General features: G+C 35.5%; 1 protein-coding gene across 1 annotated transcript in view; it reads left to right on the plus strand.

The window, feature by feature from the left end:
• Window positions 1–22,619, plus strand: part of CSPP1 (centrosome and spindle pole associated protein 1) — a 53,870-nt gene that overhangs the window by 15,694 nt on the left and 15,557 nt on the right. Inside the window, exons 8-21 of the mRNA XM_009995595.1 lie at window positions 3,213–3,314; window positions 3,954–4,036; window positions 5,146–5,239; window positions 6,266–6,323; window positions 8,341–8,355; window positions 9,303–9,475; window positions 10,348–10,466; window positions 12,131–12,209; window positions 12,542–12,659; window positions 14,478–14,625; window positions 16,890–17,042; window positions 19,295–19,407; window positions 20,480–20,626; window positions 21,841–21,984. Of these exons, the coding sequence (XP_009993897.1) occupies window positions 3,213–3,314; window positions 3,954–4,036; window positions 5,146–5,239; window positions 6,266–6,323; window positions 8,341–8,355; window positions 9,303–9,475; window positions 10,348–10,466; window positions 12,131–12,209; window positions 12,542–12,659; window positions 14,478–14,625; window positions 16,890–17,042; window positions 19,295–19,407; window positions 20,480–20,626; window positions 21,841–21,984 (1,546 nt within the window). The remainder of the gene's footprint in view (window positions 1–3,212; window positions 3,315–3,953; window positions 4,037–5,145; window positions 5,240–6,265; window positions 6,324–8,340; window positions 8,356–9,302; window positions 9,476–10,347; window positions 10,467–12,130; window positions 12,210–12,541; window positions 12,660–14,477; window positions 14,626–16,889; window positions 17,043–19,294; window positions 19,408–20,479; window positions 20,627–21,840; window positions 21,985–22,619) is intronic.

Raw genomic sequence — 22,619 nt, forward strand, 5'->3', positions numbered from 1 at the left:
TAATCTTTCCCTTCCAGCTTGCTCATTTAAAGGAAAAAAACACAACAAAGCATAACCTTCCTGGTTGCTCAGGGTTTGGCAGTCTGGCCACCTTTGGTTATTCCATTGGAAGAACCTGTTGCTTTCAAAAACAGATGGACAGTAGTGTGAAACAGTACTAAACTTGAAACAGATGTTTTCATTACAGCTACATTCAAATGAAATAAAGCAGTAAAGTTTATGTAAATAAATTTTGAAGAGGTGCTTGAAGAGAGTTCATTTGTTCATGTTACAGATTTTGAGAACATGAGTGTTGTTTCTGCCTTTTCTCTTTTTTTTTTTTTCCTTTGTGTTAAGACTGTTGCCAGAATTATTTTACTGCAGTTGCTTCAGTGAAGGAAGCACCACTATCTCTCCCTTCTTAGACAAAAAAACCCAGTTTATTTTAAATTTTTTTTTTAGAATTAACACTTTGAGAAATAAAAGATGAATTTTACCACTCTGAACAGCGTTATGTATTACAATCATGTTTTGTTCTTGCTGCAAATTAGTAACTGGGAAAAACAAACCCTAAAATTCTCTTCTGCTGCAAAAGTGTTTTCTAAATTGAATGAAGTCATGCTCCTTTTCCAGTTTCAAATGCCAATAGAGTTAAAATAACTTCTCTACAAAAATAGCTTTTGTTACTCTTTCTCAGTCTTTTTAAAAAACAGTTCATGAAGGTACTAAGCAACTATGGAGAAAATGAAATGTCTATAAGCATTTGGGAGATGCAGACTAAATAAATGGGTTATTTCAGAGTTTCAGATTGTATGTTCAGATGTGCTTCTAGAAGCATGTATTTATTCATACAATGTTTCTGAAGAAGGTTAGCAAATGGGAATGGTGGTTAAATAGATAGCAGGTACAAGATTGCCCATTTTCAACTGAATGAGATTCAGAGAAGAGAATGCAAAATATAAAAATTGTTCCATCATGTAATGTAATATTAGTACAATTGAGCAAAGGAAGTTTTAGGATAGGATTTGCTTGCCCTCCAACTTTTCAGAAAGAAAAATATTAGAAGCTTGACTTGGTGTCTCAGAAGGATAACCAAAAATGTCCCTATTTTTAAGACTAACTGCAATGTTAATCCTCTGTATTAAATGACACCCAGAAGAATGAATGTCCTTTTTTTAGTAAGTATCTCTTTGCCTCTGTCTGATGCAATTGGAAACAAAGTCTAATATTTAAATAAAAATAACCATTTGCTAAAATTTGAGGGATTACTTTGTTTATCAAAGAATATATATGGAGTTAAAATAGTAAAATACCAGAAAGGATGGTGTTTGAACCAACAGTAGACAGTGTTGTGTTAAATGGAAGTATACGAGTTCTCCAGGAAACTCCAGGAAACACTGATGGTGCTTATATAAATGATTGTGACTAATGTATATGATGAGGCAATTCATTGCTTATTTGGAGAGGCCTCTGAAAACAGTTTTAGTTCCAGATTTATTTTAAAAGAAGGTGCAGAAGATAGCCTTACCTTTGTTATTGGCAAACTTAGTTCAATTTCTTAAATGAAGTTGCTGGACCATCACCTGAATTGCCTGAACTTTGTGCTTAAAATGAATATTTGGGTTTTTTGGTGTGTATTTTCCACTTCACTGAATTTTTCTTGGAAATTCTCATTTTTTAAAAAATTAAATGTCCTTTGTAATGTAGTACATTTTTGGTCCTTTGCAAGGAGATCCACTTAACCTTTCATGAAATATGTTTAGTCTCTCTTCAAGAAAATAGGCTTCAGTAGACTGGAGAGGCAGGTGTTTCTGACAGTACTTTTCAGAAAGGTTTCTGTTTTGATGGGGGCACAAATACTGTGGCAAATGTCAGCAAATAGAATTGGTGACAGGTAAGTGAGAGGAAGTGCAAAATTTTTCAGTCCTTATCAGTGGAATGCTTTAATGGCTCCCCAGGAGCCAGGTCTGTCCTATAAAAAGGAAACAACATATTCATCGAGTTGAGCCAACATGTCTGGGCCTGCCATTCTAAGCTTGCTGCTTTCTACAAAAAAGTTTTCCTCTTGAATCCCAAGGCTTGTTTCTTTGCTTCCTCCCTGTATCCTTGCATCATGCTGTGGCCTAGACTCTGTTTCCTGAATGTTTCAGTCTTACGTGACTAGCATTGTAAAGAGCAGATTGTTCATTAGTAAAAAGATGATCATGAAAGAAGATCATGTTACGCCAAGAGGATGGATGTCATTCTTTCATGTTCTTGTGGGTTGTTTAAGATGCCAAATCAATGTTCAGTAATCTGCTTGCATCCATTTGCTTTTGATTATTAGCCTCTATTTAAATTACAGACATGGGCAGAGCTGTGGATCTTTTTACATAAAAGAATAAGATGTTTTTTTTCATATGTTTACCTAAGTTTGTTGACAGTTTTATTTTGTGTGCTTGATAGGAAGTCTATGGCTCTGTCCAGTTCTGGAAAATATATAACTGTGTTCACATTTATTGGGTACTTTATTTTTCATTGAATACCTATTCTTTCCTTACTTTAACGAGATAAGTTGAGGTAATCTTTCAAGAGCAGTTAATTTGCAAGGCAAGAAAAGCCCGTAAATTAACCATCCTGTATATTTTCAGGAAAATAGCCCTTTTGTCCATGTAATTTTTGACACTTTAGGAATTATTTGAAGTTTAAATTATATTACTTCATATGTAGATGGTACAAATTTTAGTTTCTGAATTTTTGTTTTCACCTTGTCACCTGTCTTGTATGGTGATCAAAAGTCACCACTCTTTTTAAAATGGTATCAGTGCACAGTGAGTCGGTTGTCATTAAAAAAGCTTTTCATATCTGCATGAACTGTTTCTCCAGACTTGCCCGATAGCTGTGTACTGTTGTAGACTTTCCTGGCTCCTGGGGATTAACAGCAGCAAAATGTATTTCAATGAAAGCAGCGTGAATGCTGAATGCTGTTCTGCTCTTAGATCTCTTATCCAGGCTCAATAGATAAAGGTTGCATGAAAGCAGGCTTGGGAATTCAAACACCAGACAAGAGAGCTGCCTTGATAATGCTAGCAAAGTTCATTATTTCTAGAAATATAGTGTGATATTTTCAGAACTAGTTCTGCTGTCCAGTGTGCAATTAGGCTGAGGACCCATGTGCATGAAACTGCTGGACTTTCCATTTCAGATTGGATGTTTTTAGGCAAGAATAGCTAAATATTTTCTGTTTCTTTAAGGCCCTATCTGGATGGAGTAGTAAGAGATCAACCTGCAGATTATGAAGATGAATTAAGGGAGAGAGCATGTGTGCAGCAGATCTCAAGAACTGGAAATTCTAGGTGGGGTATCTGTATTTTTCTGATAATTGCACTGCAGAATCATGGTGAAAGGAAAATGTTTATTTAAAAACCCTAATGTGTTGTCTTGATAGTTTTTCCTGCAGCTGGGGTATAGGAGAGCAAGAAAAATTTTTCCTTTGAGAACAGCTATTGAAGTTTGCATGCTTTCTTTTTGAAACAATGGCTTACCTATTCTCCCACTGAAGACTTCGTTATTAGAGTAACATGGAATCCTTTTTTGATAGTACCTCTAAAATTCCATTTTTTCCCCCATCGTGTCTTGGTTTTGCAAGTCCTGAAGGGATCTAAGTGGATGAGGCAGAAGCAGAACACTTGTAACGCCCTTCCATAAACTCTTGACTGGCACCACTCAGTCTGTCAACACTGTTGAAATACTCAACTGAGTCAGTGTTTCTGATGGCTTCTGACACCGCAGGCCAACAGGAACTGTGAGAAGTGCCTTTTTGCCAGGCAGCTTCTTCCTTTGCATGTAATGTTTTGGGTTTTTTTTTTATTTTGGGCAAGCTGTTTGGCATAAATGTATCACATAGTGATGTAAGTGCACCTATCATGTTTCACACAGACTGCCAGTACATTCTGGAGTTTGATCTTTCTCTTTTACTTCTTTATCTTTGCCAGAAATCAGGTACAAATTAGTTCTTCAGCTAATGAACAGGCCAAGTCTGCAGCTACACTGCCGTATGCAACAGGCCTTGCTTTTGGTATGTATAAAAAACTAACAAATGACACTGAGTTAGCCTTCCTTTGCATATTTTATTTTTCTTTGCTAATAATTAAAAACTAGGAGAAAGAAAAACATGTTCCTTTTCTCCTTTAATATAACAGGGCTTTCTAATTAATTTATAAAAGCTGTTAAGTTTCTTCTTAGATTTCATTAATGGTTTAAGGCCCAGATGTATTTAAGTTGGTTTTTTTTGTGAAGTGTAGCAGAAATATTGTCTGTATTGTTAAAGACACATGTTGGTATTGTAATATAATTTCAGAAATAAAAGAAATAGTACAGTTCACAACCATGTGCAAGAGCAAATTATTCTGATAATCACTTACTGCTTAAACGTAGCTATAAAATTTAGCAGGGAATGTTATTGAGTTTAGTAGAGATAAATACTATTAAAAACAAGGCATTCCTCGTTAAATTCAGAGAATTATAGGAACTGTTGTTTTTCTTCAGCTGGGAGTCTTTGAAGGCAAGTTAGGTTTGAATTATGGGAAAACTGACTAACAGTGTCTGAGCAATTTCTATTTATTTTTACATTTGAACTTGTCTGCTCTTCAGTATGTGGCAGGTCAGTTCTTTGGAGCTGTTTAGTGGCAGCACTAAAACAGTGGTGTTGTAATGGGCAGTCTCTGATCTGCTCAGTCATCTCATTTGAGGTAACTTAAGTACATGAAGTCGTGAATTGGTATTCCTAGCAGTCCTGGTTTGGAGAAGAATATTGTTAACTATGTTGTATAAAGATTAAGTAAGTTAAAAATTGAAATTTTTGGAAATGAGAAGTGATTTCAGACTCCCTAAAAAACACAAGCCATAATGTTATCTTGCACATTTTGGTCACTGGTTTCCTGGCTATTCAAAACCAGGCAAACTATGAAAACAGTAATGAAAATTTCAGTAGGTTTGATCATCATACTCCAAACAAGTATTAAAACAGGATATTTTTAGTAGGTAATGTTTCAGTGCTTTTATGTACATTCCCAGATCACTGTGCTGTGTTTCATGTTCTGAATTGACTGAAATGCAATGTTTTTATCCAGTACCTTTTGTGTATTTTGTGGAGCATTTTTGCAAATGTGTGCTCATTTCCATTAGGTGGTCAGGACCAAGAACTTCTCCAAAGGAAAAAAGAGAAATACAGGCAAGAACTAATAGAACAGATGGCTGAGCAACAGCAAAATAAGAGACGGTAATGGGAAGTTACTATATTTTTAAAGCTAATGAATATTTTCAAGAGATTTTAAATACAATATTTTTAGTATTCTAATAATGAAAATAAAATTAGAATATTAAAAAGTAGGTTAAAGATAAATAAATGTCATTAATTCAATGTGTTAAAAAATAATTTTTGCAACTAAGGAATTCCAAGCCAGCTAGGTAATACTGCATTCAATTAGTTTTGTTGGCATGAGAGCTTTAATTTTTAATATACAAATTCACCAGCTTTCAGCAGAACAAACTAAAAAAAATTAAAAATTTTAAAATACTATTTTTAGTTTCTTAAGCATGAAGTATCTCTAACTGAAGTTATCTTTTTTTTGCTAGTAGAGGAGTGTCTCATTACTTTGCAAAGTCAAAAATCTTGTTTAGTCCTCCAATTTGGGAAAGTAACCTTTAACTTTCAAAGCACTTGACCATCTGGCTTAAGCAGAATAATAAGATATAAATGTCTTGCTTACCTATTAGTAGCTGCCTGCTGAGTGATACTATGGCTACATAAAAACACACAGTGATACTGGTGAAGGCATAAGGAACGAAAACTATGTTGCTGTTTACTGTTTCACTGTGATAAAAAATAGTACATGTTCAAACCTGAGCCCTGAAATTACAATATGTACTTACTGCTGTGCTTTTTAAAAACGTTTGTTATAAACTTCTTGCTCTAATGTGAATAGAGATCAATTTTTGAGAAATGTCCTGAAAGGTTGTAGTAAAAACCAATATGGCGGTTTGTCCTTTCATGGTAGTTGTTGTTTTATTAGGCAGAATAGATGTTAGCCAGTTACTTCTTGAGAGTTTTGTGTGTTTACAAATATTGTACAGTATCCTTCTTCTTTGGCACCATAAAAAATGAAGTGGAATAATGTCTTGTGTTATCCTGTATTTTCAGAGTTGTGAAGTGTGTACTTTGAAGAATGAGTATAGTTGTTACTGCTTTCTGATTTAATCCTTTCTTTTCTTCTTTTTCTTTCTTTAAAAAAAAAAACAAAAACAGTGAGAAAGAACTTGAGCTCTTAGTTGCTGCTTCTGGAGCTCGAGATCCAGAGAAGGACGTAAGGAACATTGATTTTCTTTCATCTAGATAGACTTTTTTTTTTATTACATGTACACTGTGTTTGCTGATCACAAAACTCTGCAAGGCTTTTACAGAATTATAGGTATGTGTTTTTCTAATAGATCATTAGTGTAGAATAAAATTAAAGCCAAGGGTGATAAGGCTTTCAACTTAAGAGGAAAAGATTTTCGCAGAATTGTTTGTTGGTTTTTTTTGTGATTAATTGGAAATTTTGTACAAGCAGTGGGTATCATGGAAAATAATACTTAGTGTCCATTGGTAGCTTTTACTTGCACACATTAATAAGCTTTATTTGGGAGTGTAGAGTATGCTAAAGAAAGTTTTAGCTCTTCCTCTATTAAAAAGAAATCCAGATGTTTTGCAGCTCAGTTGATCTCATTGTAACAATTTTTAATTTCAACTTTTTAAATTTTTTTTTAACTCTCAAGTGTACTGTTCAGGATTACAAGCATTTCATTGGATTTTGTAAAAAAAACCCCAATATGTTTAATACTGTGTTGCTTGCAAGACTTAATTGCAAGAGTTACTACTGTCTCCACTTCCTTAGTAAGGTGATTATTGTACTGAGAGTTTTGATTAGCATATTTGAACGAGCAGTAGAAACATCATCAGCAGACTGATTGTCACAGAACTAGTATGGTTTGTGTGTGTGCTTGCTAAGTGCCTGAAGCCATTGCATCTTGGGTGCACTGGAGATCAGCTGTTGGAGATATAGGATTGCTGACTTTCTCAAGCAAGAATAAACTGGTTATGAATTTAACTGGTTACTAGTTTAAATAATTGACAGTGCTGGTTTTGGGGAAAGGCTACAACACAGAAAGAAACTTGTGCCGTTTCTGTAGAATTCAGCAGAGGTGAAATAAGCTCTTTCTGGAGAATGAAGATGCAGGAATAGATAGATGTAAGATGCTATTAATCAGCACATGAGGCAGGAAATTGAGAATGCACGTAGATAAGCAATGAAGCTGAATCAAAATTCTTACTCCTAAGTGGGGAAGAAGAGCACTGACAAGTCAATCTGGCTGCATGTTCCTGCCCTCTCTGCTTAAATTATCTGTGGTGCTTGTTTGATCCCTTTTGAGACCTGATTCAGCTTGATTAGCTGGCAAAAATGGGAGTATTTTCACTGCTTTAGTTGGCTTAGAGAGGTCAGTTGGCTGATGGGGATTCAGGTGGTGAAAGGGAGAGGGATAAAGTGTATAGCTGGAAGCCAGGCAGGATAAAAGGGGAAAGCTGAGCAGGGGGCTCCAGCTCTTCTGGCACAGCAGGCAGTAAGGTCAGTGTAAACAGTTGTCTAATCAAAGCTGGCTAGGCAGAAGCATGCTGTGCTGCAGCACTCTCTATACCCAGCACATCTCAGTCAGAGGCTGAAAAGTGCCTGTTGTAGGAACAAAATTATATCCAGAGCAAATCCAGGGCAAGTATAATGTTTTAAAACCATTAATTTAGCTGAAAGCCTTCAATTAAGTAGAATTGCTGCATTCATTAAGCAGCAGTCACTGTTAGGTTTAAAGTGCCTCTTGGGGAGGGATTCTAAATAGGTGGATTTCTTGATTAATTACAGGTTGGTTAAATAGCAATGCCTGATTAAGAATCTATAAATGTAGCCTCTTGTATATACTGCTTATTTAAAAGCAAACAGTTCTTAGGATAAACTGAATACCATAGTCACATCTAAAATTATCTACAGAGCTAAAATCTGAGGCACTTTAGGAGCAGTTCACATTAAACTTTTTAGTGAGAAATGCTTTTTTAAGAATTCTACCAATCAATATACTGGATTTGAAAAATCAAAAAAAAAAACCTATATAGACTGCTTTTTAATTTTCAATTGCTGTAGCTCATCTCTTCTCTAATTTTGTCCTCACATCCAGAAATTTGAAGCTAAATGTTATAAACAAATACTTGTATCTGGTAGATTTTGATAATTCTAATCTTAATGCTGTGGTTCATGATTGGTGAGTACTAACTGCCTTGTATATACTGTCTTGCAGCTAAGTGATGAGGAGGTAAACATTTCATATTTTGCTGAAAACATTCTGTATTCTAGGGTATATGGTTTGCTGTTTGATATTTGATATTTAGCTGGTTGCTGGTGTTGCTTTGTCTGAATGCATGTTAAGTGAAGTATTATGATGTTAGGACCAGTAGCATCAGAAACAAAATCTGTTGTACTTACACAATGGATGGATTTTTTCTGTTGTTTTTTTTTAAATTATATTGACTCATTTAAACAAACATAAAAATGTTTGAGCTGGTGTAAGGGTTTTCTTTGTGTGATAGAGTAGTTTTGAAAATCACTGACTTGCATGCCTTCACATTATTTGCATGTTGCCTTTGACTTTCTTCTGAGGCTGCCTCTTATCAGTAAACATTTGATACTTATATTCTAGAAACAAAACCCTCAACATTTTATAATTGTGGTTGAAAAATTTAATAAAATAGAAGGAAATTACAAAACAAAACAATGGTATTGCAAGGAAATGTTTATTGGAAAAAAGTCTCAGAATGTATTAGTTTGTAGTTTTTATTGATTATGAGCTATTTTAATATTGGGACAGGGTGGGAGGGATTTCAGAGATCTTTCTTATGCATAATATGAGAATACTGTCCATGTAGGAAACGTAGCTGTAGATGACCTGTGCTGCAGGCAACTGTGGAAATACTTTTTTTCTAGACAATAACTAGAAAGCAGCATATATTTCCTGAACCCTGCTATAGAGGTGTTTTTTTTTTTAAGTCTGTGGTAAACATGCCAGCTTCCTTGCAGTGTTAGATTTCCAGTAATACTTTGGGAGAAAAAAATGCAATGAAGTTTGAACCCCTAGTTGTGACCCAGTAAAGTGTTTAACACAACCTAAATGGAGATTCAGAGTATTTCCTTGTTATTACAAGATAACTGTTTTGTTTCTTTTCCTATCTCTTTGTTTCTGGTTTGTTGTTTTTTTTCCTTCAGCCGAGTAGATGGAAGCAGTTTGGCTTGACAATGAGAAATTCTAGAGAGCAAGTATCTCCTGAAAGGCCCAGAGTGGCTTTCCAAACTCCGGTGCCCGTTCCTTCAGCCTCTCCATTCAATGAAGACTTTCACAGGGGGATAGCCAGCACTCTTGGGGAAATAGCAGCTCCCAGGTACTTCACCAGCATGTTCATTTTGCGTATGAAGAGTGTTGTTAAGCGTGTTGTTATGGCTAAGGTGGAGCTCAGTGGTGGTATTGATCCTTCTCCAAGGAACTAATAAAGATAGAACTAATATTTTGACAATTAACAGAAAACTAAATTACACTGAAGTAAACCTTTAATGTTTATTTATTTAAAGTTTATTTTGAAAAATCTGTGGAGGATGAATTATTTGTGAGGACAGCTCTCCCTCAGTGCATGTTTGTGTAGAATGAGGGTTGTGCTGTAGAAATGATGTCCATCCTGCTAATATTGGAGCATGTTGTGAGGATGCTTGGGTACATACCCAACAGTTTCCTTCCTGTGAGAAGTGGCATGGCATGAGTTTGGCCCCTGTTAATCCAAATTAAGCCATCTTCCAGGGCTAAGCTCAGGAATGTAGTTGAGGCAAGGGCAGCTTCTACTGGACTCTGCTTGAGACTAAACTGTTTAGCAAGAGAGAAGGAGCTTGAGGTGTGTGGCTGAAACTCTGGTGTGCCACTTGCCCTTTGACTGGGGACTTATCCTTGGCATGTTTTGTTTACCGTCACTAGTGTAATCAGTAAGTATCATTAACTGAACCACTTGAAGAAGACATGCTTGTTTTATGTTCTTCAGAACTCAGGAATAGTGTGAGATAATGTACTACTCCCTAAAGGAAGGTTAATTCCCTACGGAGGTTTACTGTATCTTGTTCCTACATAGCACTAATGAGTGGACTTGATGGGAGCTAAATCTAGGATTTTCCCATAGTGAGTTCTCTCTTCTTGTCCTTCTTTCTTCTTTTGTTGACCTCTCTTCAGTTTTACAGCAAAACAACAAATTGTCTTCCTTTTTACTTTAAGGCTTGCACCAGTGCCACCGCCTCCACCACCAGTTTTGATGCACGACCACAGAACCCCTTATAATGATGCATATTACTTTTATGGGGCTAGGAATCCTTTGGATCCCAATCTTGCATACTGTAAGTTGATGATTTTAGGTATATTGCTTGTTAGAGTGATTCAGATGACTGCTTTTAGTCTAGTTGACTAAATGATGAATGATGTAGAAGCCAGTAATAGCAATTTAAACCCATTTCTTACATGTGTATTGAATGAAAAATGGGCTTTTTTCCAATACTGGATTTGAATGAAGTTCTTTTCTCCAACTGCAAAGGGGGTTATGGCTTCCAAAAGCCTTGTTCATTGCTCAGACAAGCTCTGGTCTCAGCTACTTAGCCATTACTCCTCCCAGATAATTTTCTTCACTGTTTTGATAATCAAAATGTTATTTCCTAAAATTGCTTAAATCATATTATAATTGATTACGTGTTAAATATTACAATTTCAAGTATGATTTTGAAAATTTTCAAAGGAACTGTATGAAGTAATCAAACTGTATTTTAAGAACTCCTTTTTTTAATCTACCCTTTGCTTCATGATGATTTCATGAGTGAAACAACTGTGATGTGTCTGGGGAGGGACTGGACTGTGTGACTTTTTTTCTTTTTCTTTTTTCTTTGCTTTTTTTTTTTTTTTAGAGGGAAAAACAGAAATACTCTAAAAAAAGTTCTTGTGGTGTCTTCAAAGAGAAGTTAAAATAAAGAAGAAAAAAATGTTAAAATAGTAACTTTTACTGAGTGATTTTGAATGAGATATGTATCTATTAGGGAATTTCAGGAATGCTAGAGATTTAAAAGCAAAAGTTTTTAAATTTTATTTTATTTTTTTTTCCCTCCAGTGTAAATTTCTCCCTGTCTTAAATTGTAACAGATTATGGTTTGAGAAAGATTGATTTGTTGGTTTGTTCCTTTTTTTTAATTTCCAGGCACCGTTTTTGCCTTTTCCTTGTAATCTTAGCTTCAAACCACAGTTTTAATTTACAGAAGTTTTGAGGGTTTTTTTGGGAGGGGAAGTTGTTTGGTGTTGATTTTTGATGTGTGTTTTATTTTGGTGTTTTGTTTTTTGTTGGAGTTTTGTTACCTTTTTATCATTATAACCTCTAGGGTAAAATGGCTTACAGTTTGGAGTATTAAATAAACTAATACTTCAAATTCATGTATGAGAATAAGGTTGTCTTAAAGCTTGTTGTCACAAACTGGAATATTGCTAGTGCTTAAGATTTGACAGTGTGAAATTGTTTATAGGTGCTTCTCTTACTGTTTGAGCACAAGCAGTAGTATGCAACATAATTTCAAGCCCTGCTGTGGCACAGTGCTGCAGGTCCTGTCTCAGGAAGAGCACAGATGCAGGAGGCAGTGGGGCTCTCCTCACAATAGAGGGCATGTTTGGAAAGCATGAGGACAAATGTTACATTAAGTGAGTTATTTCTTTCTGTTAGATCATTGCAGAATGCATTATTGAAGACATTTGTAAATTATAAAGGCATTTGGTTGAATTTAAGAAATAGATTTGTACCTTGGCATTGTATTTCTTGCTTTAGAGGGCATATGGAAGGAAAAATATCAGTAAAAGGAAAAGTGGCTTCATCCTGGCTCAAACCAGGACATAGGACTAGCTAAATTTGCTGTAGAAGTTGAGAGTCCTGTTTGTAATTCTGAAGTCAGAGTTATTGGCAGATGTTTTTATCTGAGCATTCAGAATTTAAAATAATGTTTGTTGTTTGTTTGTTTTTTTTACTGTGTAGATGGTACAGGTATAATGGGAATGCAACCCACACCTTATCTGGACACTCCTTTAGGCCAAGTCCCAGTAGAGCAATCTGTGTAAGTATTACCTGTATTCCTATCTTTGTATTTATCTGTTTTGATATGCTTTTCATGTTGGGACATCCTGACAATTGATATGCCTTTGGAATAAGGTGTGTTAAAGGCAACTCCTCAAGCTTCTAATTATGAATTTCTATCTAAACAATAATTCAGTGAACTCTTATTTTTATATGGATTTATGAAAGTGTGAGATTGTAAACTGGCAGGGTGGGAAAAACAGTAGCTCTTAAGTATGTTAGGAATGGGTGGTTTTTTATTTTACTTGTTTTAAAGACCCCCACCCCTGGGCCCTATTGTTTTCCTTTTATATGTGTTTTTTTTTAATTCAGAGGTAACGTTGGACAGTGGAATACAGGAGACAGAAAAAGAAGCATAGGAGTATTTTCTGAAGAAGCAAAGCCTTCCAAAGAGGCAGCATCATCGTATCAACAAGAACTACAACAGCAGGTACTGACTGAAAAAGCTTCTGACCCTTCTTTTACTTTTTAACATGTAACACTTGTGACTCTGGTACTCTTTCTAACATACTTAGTTTTAATGTAAAAAGCTTTCTTAGCTCTCCCTTCCTTCATCACTTCCTTCTTCCCATTCTTCTGACCCAGCTTTAGCTAGTTTAGAGCTTCAGCTCTTATATTTTGGGCAGAGGCAGTGTTAAGACTGACAGCAAACAGATTGGTTCCAGGCATGGAGTTTTATATAATTATTTTAATAAACATAACACTGCATCTTAAAAGCAGAGAGTTGTATTGCTCTGATACTCCTAAGATTGCTTTTGAGCATTATTACTTTAATTATTAAGAACCCTAATTTCAGTGAAATTCTTCATGATCATTTGGATACAAATTCAACACCTTCCCTAATGGTTATTTCCAGTGTGTTTGTAGGTGGTGTCTCACCTCTTACCAGCTTCCTTTTTGACAGAGCAGACAAATTTCTTTAGTCTCTTGTCCTTTAGTAGATGTCCTAGTCCCCAACTCATTTTAGTGGTCTTTCACTGCTGCACCTTGTAGGAGTTTGTGTTTATAAAACATATTTGACCATGATAAGACATATTATTTCAGAAGGTTTTGCTAGAACCCACTTCAGTGGCAATAATATTATAATCTTCTTCTTTATGTATTTCTTCAGCGGAAATAAATACTATAAAGTACTCTAGTTCTAATTATGATTATGCATAGGGATAAAGGAGAGTCTGCCAATCAAGGTCAAATGAAGAATAAATATTTGGGAATGCTGTCAAATATCGCACTTAGGCTTCCTTGAAGGCACTTTCTTCCTATAATCTGAAGAAGTAAATTTTGTCTTGCCATATGAGAGACTGTACAATCTGACATAAAGGTCTAATAAACATGGCATGACAGTCTTTCAAAGTTATTATGCTGCTTATGGTTGAAAGCAAACAAAAGGTATTCTGCTTTTTTTTTCCTATAGACAAGCCTAACTGACTAGTTTTGTGCAGTCAAAGGGGCTAGATGGGTCTTTGTGTTGACTTGTTGTGTCTCTTATGAATTTGACTAGTCTATAAAAGGAAATTTTTATCTAAAGATAGAAGAAACAAACTTAAGAAAAATATATTAATATATTTCAGTTGCATAAATAGTAAGTAATGTTTTAAAAGCTTTAAATAGAAGAAGGACCTTTTGTAACAGCTGTTCTCTTCAGAAATGCTCTTATTATTTGGAGACTTAGTGAAATAAATTTAATCTGCTTCTGAAGAAAAGGCAGAACCAACCACATGAACAGTTCTGCATTATTTGCATACAAATCGGTATTACTGCAGAAGGCTAATGAATGATTATAAAATAGTGTAACATTCTATTAAGGCATTTATTGTTAGGTGTCATTCTTCATCTCATGTTACCTCTGGTCTAAATTTTGTTCAGACAAAAGAAGTGGAGAGAAGCAAGTGCTGTAGTATTGTAGAAATTTGCATGTTTAATTTTCAGGCAGTATACACTTCTGTATCAAAAATCCAAAGATACAGGACTTGTGATCTACTGCGAGTTCCAGTTGTGAACATTTCCGAAACTTGCAAGTCGTATGTTGTGTGTGTGTCTCTGTGATTATGTGTAACTGGATGTTCGTGTATTGACAACAGTATTCAATGCACTGTCTGCAGTATAGGCAGTAGAATTTTTGGGATTTGCTTGCTACACATAGGGGGATTGGGTAATTATACCATTCAGCTTGCTCTGGTAGCTTTTGATTAAAACTATATTTGATGTGGTAACTTTATACAGCTGACTTTGGTTGGTTTGTTTTTAGATAAAAGACAGAGAGCAACGTCACAGGCAAGAGAAAGAGGATAAGAAACGTTACGAAGCCCAGTTACAAGCAGAAATGAGGAAATACAACCCCTGGGGAAGAGGTGGTGGTGGTGCTCCTCTCAGGGATGCAGAAGGAAATCTGATAGGTATGTTTGCCAAAATTATGGCTTGTCTTTTCAAGATTGATGTTTTCTTGCTCTTGTAAGGGCTCTATTCAGATGTATTATTCCTTGTTTTGGAGCACTGGTAGCCCTTTATTTACAAATAGATGTACTTGTTTTTAGCAGATGCACTCTGGGAATATTTAAGTGAGTAATTATTTTGATTTCTGTAGAATCACTCAGAGTACAATTTGAACAAAATGGGAAGCACAGGGTATGTCAACTGTGAGTGAAAACACAATGCAATAATAAAGAAGGAGGAATACAAGCTGCTAGAATAAACTGCAATACAAATGGGCTTAAGTCTGTTGTGAAGACCTTTATTTAAACATTTTCCAGGAACAGGGTTTTTAAATTGTTGTTCTATTTTAAAATAACTTCTAGTCTTAGAAAGCTCCAGTTGTGACATGGAAAATTGAAAGCATGTTTGAATATAAAGTGAAGTGGATTATTTAGATTTCCCCAAGTAACACTGCCGGTAAATGGCTACATAAGTAGCAGTCAGCAGTTCTGTTTTTTAAGATTTGTTTTTTTTTTTCCAACTGCTGTTTTATTCAAGATCTGAGTAGTGAACTGGGAGAGAGCTATGATCCAGGCAGGTTTTTCATCCACTCACTTTAGTAAATCAGAGATAGATACGAGATTAAAATTCAAATTCCTGGTCCTGGTTCCTAGTGAACCTTACAGGAGTAGTTAAACTAAAATAAAAATAGTATGCACAGTTAGATTGGTCTGTTTCAAAATCTTGGCCTGTGCTAGCTCTCTTCATTCTTGCTTTTACCATCTGAGTGAGTCTTAACCATTTTATAACTATTGATTTCTAAAATGAAACAAATTTATTATCTTGTTATTGGAATATGATGTTCAATATGGATTAGATTTTTAAAATATGTCTTCTGATTAAAAAAAAAAGAGAGAGAATTTTCAAAGCATGGAACACTTACGGGATAACAATTTATATATAAATATTTAGTTTCAGTTTTATGACACTAGAGTGACATATGGCTATATTCATCATGTAGTTTGAAGGCAGAGGGTAAAGTTTAAATGTGTTTTAAAGATTATGTGCCCAAATAAAACATTTAGAAGATTGTGTTAAGGATTCAAGCTTGTATTTATCTCCAGAGCAGGCAGAGGTGTTTGTGCTGCATCTGACTCTTTTCTCTAGGCTGTGAGTAGAGTGGCTCAAAGTAAGGTGCAGTTGTATTAGCCTGAGATCTGCATTTACCTGCTGAGAAGCTTATCTCCATCCACAAATGAGGAACCAAGAGAAGTAAATTTCTTAGCCTGTTTTCCCGAATTACACATGTAAAGTTATTTTTCCCACCATGGTTTAGCAGCCTAGTGGATAAGCTATGAGTCCCATGTCAAAAAACATTAACAAGAAGCTTTCTGCCATGTCTCTCTTTTGTGCAGTGTGACTTGTTTGTCTTTTTATCCTTTTGAAAATGTCTGTAAATAACCTTTGAGACTGTGATGTATGAAAGGCTGCTTTACAGAGAGGGATGTAATTTAAAGTTGTTGGAATCTGAGTGCTTAAGCAACTACAGTAATTAATAATGATCAGAAACACTGTTTAAAAAGGTAGTATGAAAACTGTCATACTTCTTGGTTTTGAAATGAGCCTTCTAGGTAACCCTTCAAAATAAACTGAAATTAACATTGCTTAGGATTTTTATGGTAACTGTGAGGCATCAACTCTGCTGAAAAAGTTGGATGACATTTTGCTCACATACAGCAATCTGCACCTGGATTATTGATAAGGACACGAAGACTAGAAAACCCTTTAATGGTTCAGTTGTGCTTATTGCCCTTAAAAGTAATTAAATAGAGCTTTAGTACTTAAAATACCAATACTAAAAAGTATTTTACAGCTTTAAGGAAATAGAATAGAGGATGGTTTCTGCATACATGCTTGTCAACACAGACTTGCCCGTCATTGTTGTCTTTGAGCTGTTTATCTTTCCATTTTGTAGCATTTTAGGGTGGGGGAGAAAGGAGGTTTGCTGTGAAGAATCATTCCTGGCAGAAGAAAACCAACAAAATAAGTTTTTAAATCAGTGAATTCCTAATGACGTATTTCACCTACAGCATCTGTGTTCTTTGTTTTGCTTATACTTTTTGTTCCCATAGTTGTTACACCCAAGAAAAGTGGAGTCTGCTGAAAAATCACAGTATTTTTGAGAACCTACGGTGAACGTGCCTGTTACGAGAATAAAATATAAACAGTTATTTCCCCTTTCCTTTAGCTGACTTGAGTATGATGCGCAAGAAAACTGGAGATGCATGCCATAATCCCCAGGCAAGACTAGATGAAGATAAAAGGGCTGTTGAATCTGTTGACCTTAATCGGGCCTCCCCAAGACCTGAGAACACAGAAGCATCTACAAATAAAATAGCAGGTTTCTAAGAATACTGTCTTACAGCTCTAATTATTTGTGGGTCTTAGTGATCAAAATTCTCTACTCCTCTCTAGTAGTTCTGTGGTTGTGTCAGTGCTTTCTACCTGCAAAGTCAGCATCATGCTTCTTTCCCAAACTTCTTCTCCGTTGTCCCTATGTATGCTGCAAGTGTAGTTTCTTATCTGTCGTGTCAGTAACAATAACTGTTTAAGCACTGAAGAGTCAGGATCAGTGTATTAGTTTTCCAGATTCAATATTATCTAACAAAATCTTAATACATGTTTGTTTTACTTTTAAATGGCCCAGTAAAATAAAACTGTAAAGTAGGAGAGAAGATGGAATAAAAGGAAGAAGGGTCTGCAGATATATGTTGTAGCAGGTTAAGATGAAATTGGTACAGGAAATAGGTTAACAAGTTCTAAAATGTTACAGGTAAATGGTGTACATATGCAGCCCTGTGCCCTGCCTCCAATTTCTAAGGATTTTATTTTCCTAGTAAAAAACTAATGCATCTTTCTCTTCTTACGTTTTGTGAGATACCTAAATAACAGAGCTGTGCAACTCCAGGTGTGTTGCCAGTCTGCAGTGGGCAAAGGCCAGGACTGGTGGTGTTCTCTTCAAGTCAGCTTAGTTGTTGCACACCTTTGTCTGAGCTGTTGCGCTTCTGTGTAAAGAATTACATGGTATTTGGGGCCTGGATCTACTTCCCAAGATTACAAGTATCTTGACCACTGTCTGTAGAAGAAATTTTTTTGTTCCTTGTTTCCTTTCTTGCAGTTTCACCCTAATACAGTGTGTAATTAAACATTTAGTGAAAGTGATACAGGCAAGGCCAATAAAGTGATTATGCAGAATAACAAAGAGCCTCTTGGATAGATCACTTACTTTGGGATCAGGTGGTGCTGCAGAAAAGGGATGGGAACTTTATAGTCTTGCACCTTCCATTTGATGAGTCAGGTGGTAAAGTGGGTTTGTGTAGGTATTGTTTTGGTGGTTTTGTTTGTTTTTGTGGGTTTTTTTTTGTACACCACCCCATTAAAAGAGGAACGTTTAGGACAGTAGTAGTACATTTCTTGATACCTTCTGTAGTAACTTGACTGTCTTATGTTCATGCTGCTTAAATGGCAAATAAACTTTATTCTGATTGTTTGCCTGGAATATATCCATATGAAGTAAATCTATACTGAAAGAGCCACATGTAAATTTAGTTGTATATTGGAAGGATTCAAACAGTGATTCCACATAAGGAAAAAATTGTACTAACCTTGAAGTGTACTACTTGGTTATGCAAGCACATACTTCTAGGCTGTAGCAATAAGCATGTGCATTCCTATGGGAATATGTGTATTTGTATTTCTGCCTTCATCCAACTAAGGTGGTACATGGTCATATAGGGAAATATAAGGGAGGAACATGAGAACAGCTATGGCTGTATGCATCTCAGCTCAGCAGAGCTCTTGCATATTCTTGAGGCACTGTCCTTTGGAGCAGACATGTCAATGAAGAACACGCTATGTCAACTGAAAAGTTAACACAACTTACTCTACTCTTCCTTTACTTAATTCCTTTCTCCTCTGCTTCTTGCAGGAATCCTGTTCTGCAAAACCTGCTCTGTCTGGTATCTGAGTTAATCCTCCTATCTAGAGCTTTTAGGACTGTGTGGTTATGACATGTTCATAACTCAGGGCTAAAAGAGACCTGACACTTCAAACTTCATAGTATGGAAGGCACCTTATACTGGCAGAATTCAAATTTCTGACTGCTTTGAATTTTACCTGCCAGCTTTGGGCTTTGTTTTTTATAGCACCTGTTGCTATTTTACATAAATACTTGTTTTGTTAGGGTGTTCTGGTTTTAAAGAATTAAGAGACCTAAATAACAGCATTACATGTGTTAAGTCAGAGTAAGTGCAATTTTAATTGCAATTGTAAAATCTTTGCTGTTCTAATTAACTTACAGATAACATTTTTAGATACTAAACTGTAGATTGGACAGTTGAGTCTATTACTTTTATAGGTGCTGTTCCATAAAAAGACATCTCTCTTGGACGTTAGAAATTGGACAGTTAAAACCTGACAGTATTCTTGGCAGACAGTGTAAGAACTTTAGATCCCAGCTACGGTTTTCAGCTATAGCCTTGAATTGTGGGTGTCATAAACCACCATTTAAATAAATGTCTGAGATTTCTGCTTCTTTACTCTGGATTGCTGTCTGAAATTTTCTTTGATATTTGCCTTTAGCTTCCCCCTCAGGTTTTACTTTGGCACAGTCCTCTCCTTTTGCCCGAGGTAATGTGTTCCGTGAACCACCATCTCCAGAGCATGTGAAGCGACAGGAGTCCTACAGGAACTTTCTTTGTCTGCAGGTGAATGTGCACACCAGTTAAAATCTACTTAAATTCATTTTTTAAAGGGTGATTAACAGTAAAAATAAATTATTGGATACTGCTGAATAAAAACCTTGTCCAATCATAGTCAATTTTGTACACAAGAGGTCTACTAAGAGCTATATGCTATTGAGTCTCTCAGGTTTTGCCTTACATAAGAAATGCTTATAAAAGTGATGCTATTAATAGCTGGCTTCATTAATCTAGATTTTTTTTTTTTTTTTCTCCTAAATACAGCTCTCTAAATACAGAGTTTTCAGACTGTGCATACAGTATAAGTTTGCATACATAAATATGTAAGAAACAAAGATGTTTGCCTTTGGAAGCTTATATGATACAAATGCATGTTCATCAGAATGAAATGGGGATCAGTGAGACAGTAACAGTGTAGTTATTTATTGATGGGTATATAAAACATGATTGTTCTCCCAGTTTCTGTCTTCTGTCCATAATACTTCACATATAATCTTATGCTACAAGAATTAAGTATGAATTGAATTAAAGGTCAGTATCAAGTAAACCCTAGATAATTTAAGAGAGTAGGAATGTAATAAAAAGATCAGACTTTTTTCCATGTATAGTCCTGCCAAAAAGAATAAAGAATGGGCAGACCCTTGACTTTAGCAAGTCAGAGCTGTGTCTAAGAAATTTATAATTGTGGAAAGAAAAAAGATAATTGCTATGTGTCTTTTGGTTTGCAATCTTGCATTATTTAATTACAAATTAAGTTTATATAGAGAAAAGTGTTATTTCACCACGCTCAGAGTAGAGTGTGTTAGGAAACTGTCAGGTTTTATCAGCAGCATTTTTAATTAGTGTTCTTACTGGAGGGTGGTTCAGTAACTAGTGGCTAAAAAAACCCAGTAAAGTATCAACTTATTTTAAAGGAATTCTGAAGCTGAAATGTGAGACTGAATTCTTTCAATAGCTCCTCCATACAGTCCTTGTGCAAGTAGGTACTGCAGAAGTCCCTAGAAGATCATGATGATAAAGGTTGTTCATCAGATTATTGTTGATTATTGACAATTGAATCCTTTGCCTTCTTCTCTAGATGGAGGAAAAGAGACGCAGGCAACAAGCAGAGCGAGAAAACCGTAGAATAGAAGAAGAAAAAGATGCACAACGTGCAGCTGAGGGGAGGATGAAAATTCAAAAAGAATATGAAGATGAATTAGAACAGAAAAGAAAGAAAGAGGAGGTGTAGTATTTTGATACCTTGGCTTTTTTCCATCCTAAACTAGCCCTTGGTTAATATTTGTCCTGTAGATTAAGAAGGTAAACTGAGAAGTGTGCTGTGAATTCAGCTTTGTTTTTAAAAAGGTCTGCACCAGCCAGAGGAGGGGTAGAAAATGGTATTAATTAACACATGCTACCACCTTAAGTACTGTTAGTTCTCTTAAGAAACATGGTATTGTTTTGTTGTTGGCAGTGATGCTCTCCTTTTCAAGAGAACTTGTTTGTGAGGCCAGTAAAAAGCTTTGCGAAATTACTTGAATTTAAAAACAAAGCAAAACTTTTTTTTTAGCCTGTTAAATCAGGGTCTCATGGAATTATTTGTGTTCTGAATGTAGCTATACAGGAAGATTTCGTAAAGCCTTTCTTTTAATTGACCAGGATGTATCTTTGAGATAAGAATATAACTTGTTTTGAAGGAATGTCAAGCAAATCTAATGAGTATTTTTCATGGGGATGAACTTCTGATTTATTTCAAAACCAAAAGCTTTACTTGCCAAGTTTGGAAAATTGAATGAATTTGCATAATTCAGAATCTCATAAATAACTTCAGGGAAAGGACACAAGGCCACCAGAGATGGAAAAATCTTTCAGCACTCTGCAGGATTGTGAAAGATCGGTGCAGGATGTAGGATTTAAAGATTTTTAAGACAGAACAATTAGTTTATATTCTAGATTCTCTTTTCTAGTGTGAACAAGCAAGTTGGATGAATCTTGTGTTCTGAGTGAGTAACAGAGCTGGTCTAGTACAGAGTAGGAAGCTAAATGTGATTGTCACTTTTCACAGGTACAAGACTAAAATTGAGACTGGATGATAATTTTCCCTGTGGACTTGTGGTAGGGTGGTGCTTGTTTGCAGGATGTTTTGCTGCAATCTGAATTTTTGGAAGTGACTCCTACAGTTTAGCCTAAACTAGCATCAGATCTGGGAACAGAAACTGGTGTTTACTGACGTTATTAGCAATTCTGTTAAGTGATGTTAGCAGAGCCAGGGCTGCAGATGTTTAATATTTGCATGGCATAGTTTTTAATTTGAATGTTTGAAGTCAGCCTAACAAAATACACATTTAATTTCATACTTGTGACTTTGATGAGTAACTTTAACTTCTCAAAGAAAAACAAAGCCAAACTTTAATAATGTTGAGTCTTTTTTATGTACTAATAATGTTTATGTTACAGCAAAGATTGCAAAGGGAAGAAAAAATTCGATTAGAGGTAGAGAGGAGAAAAGAGGCAGACAAAAGAAGAAAAGATACAGAAAAGCAAGATGAGCAACTTAGACAAAATGTTGATAAAGAAAAGATGGAAGAGGAGAAGAGAATGGTATGCTTCAGTGACTTTCTAAGACGCAAATACATCTTCCTAACTTCTGCAAATAACTGAATTTTAAAGACATTGAATGACTTCTCAGACCTGTACCTTCAATATTGTCCCCCTCTTAGTTTATCAGGCTATGGTATACTTAGTGCACACACAGAGAAAAGCTGATTGAAAAATTAGATACACAACACTGGAAGCTTATCTTGCTGATCAAATTTGCATTTAAAATAGTAAACCCAAGATAAATAAGAGCAAACTGCACTCTATAGTGGATATTTATATCTGCTGTGAAGCACTGTGACCTGCTCTTGCTGAGGTCCAAACTCAAATAAAAAGAAAGTTAAGTAATTCAGAGGAGTGTAGGACTGTTTCTATTTAGCAATGATGTTCCTTGTCATGTAAATATTTTCCCTTGACCTGGATGATGTAAGAAGTCCATCACGTAAAATTCTGATGGACAAAATCTTAAGTAAATTATAGAACTGTTTCTCTCGTAGAAATTTCTTCATGTCATTTATTTAAAATGGACAGATAACAATGGAAGTGTTTATTCAGCATCTGTGGGAATGTAGTTTCAGTCTTGCTTTATTCCTTGCAGGTTTCAAGGCAACCATCAAGGCAGCCCTCTCCTGTCATTC

The sequence above is a fragment of the Chaetura pelagica genome, unplaced genomic scaffold (assembly GCF_000747805.2).
Source record: "Chaetura pelagica isolate M959 unplaced genomic scaffold, ChaPel_1.0 scaffold83, whole genome shotgun sequence".
Taxonomy (NCBI): domain Eukaryota; kingdom Metazoa; phylum Chordata; class Aves; order Apodiformes; family Apodidae; genus Chaetura; species Chaetura pelagica.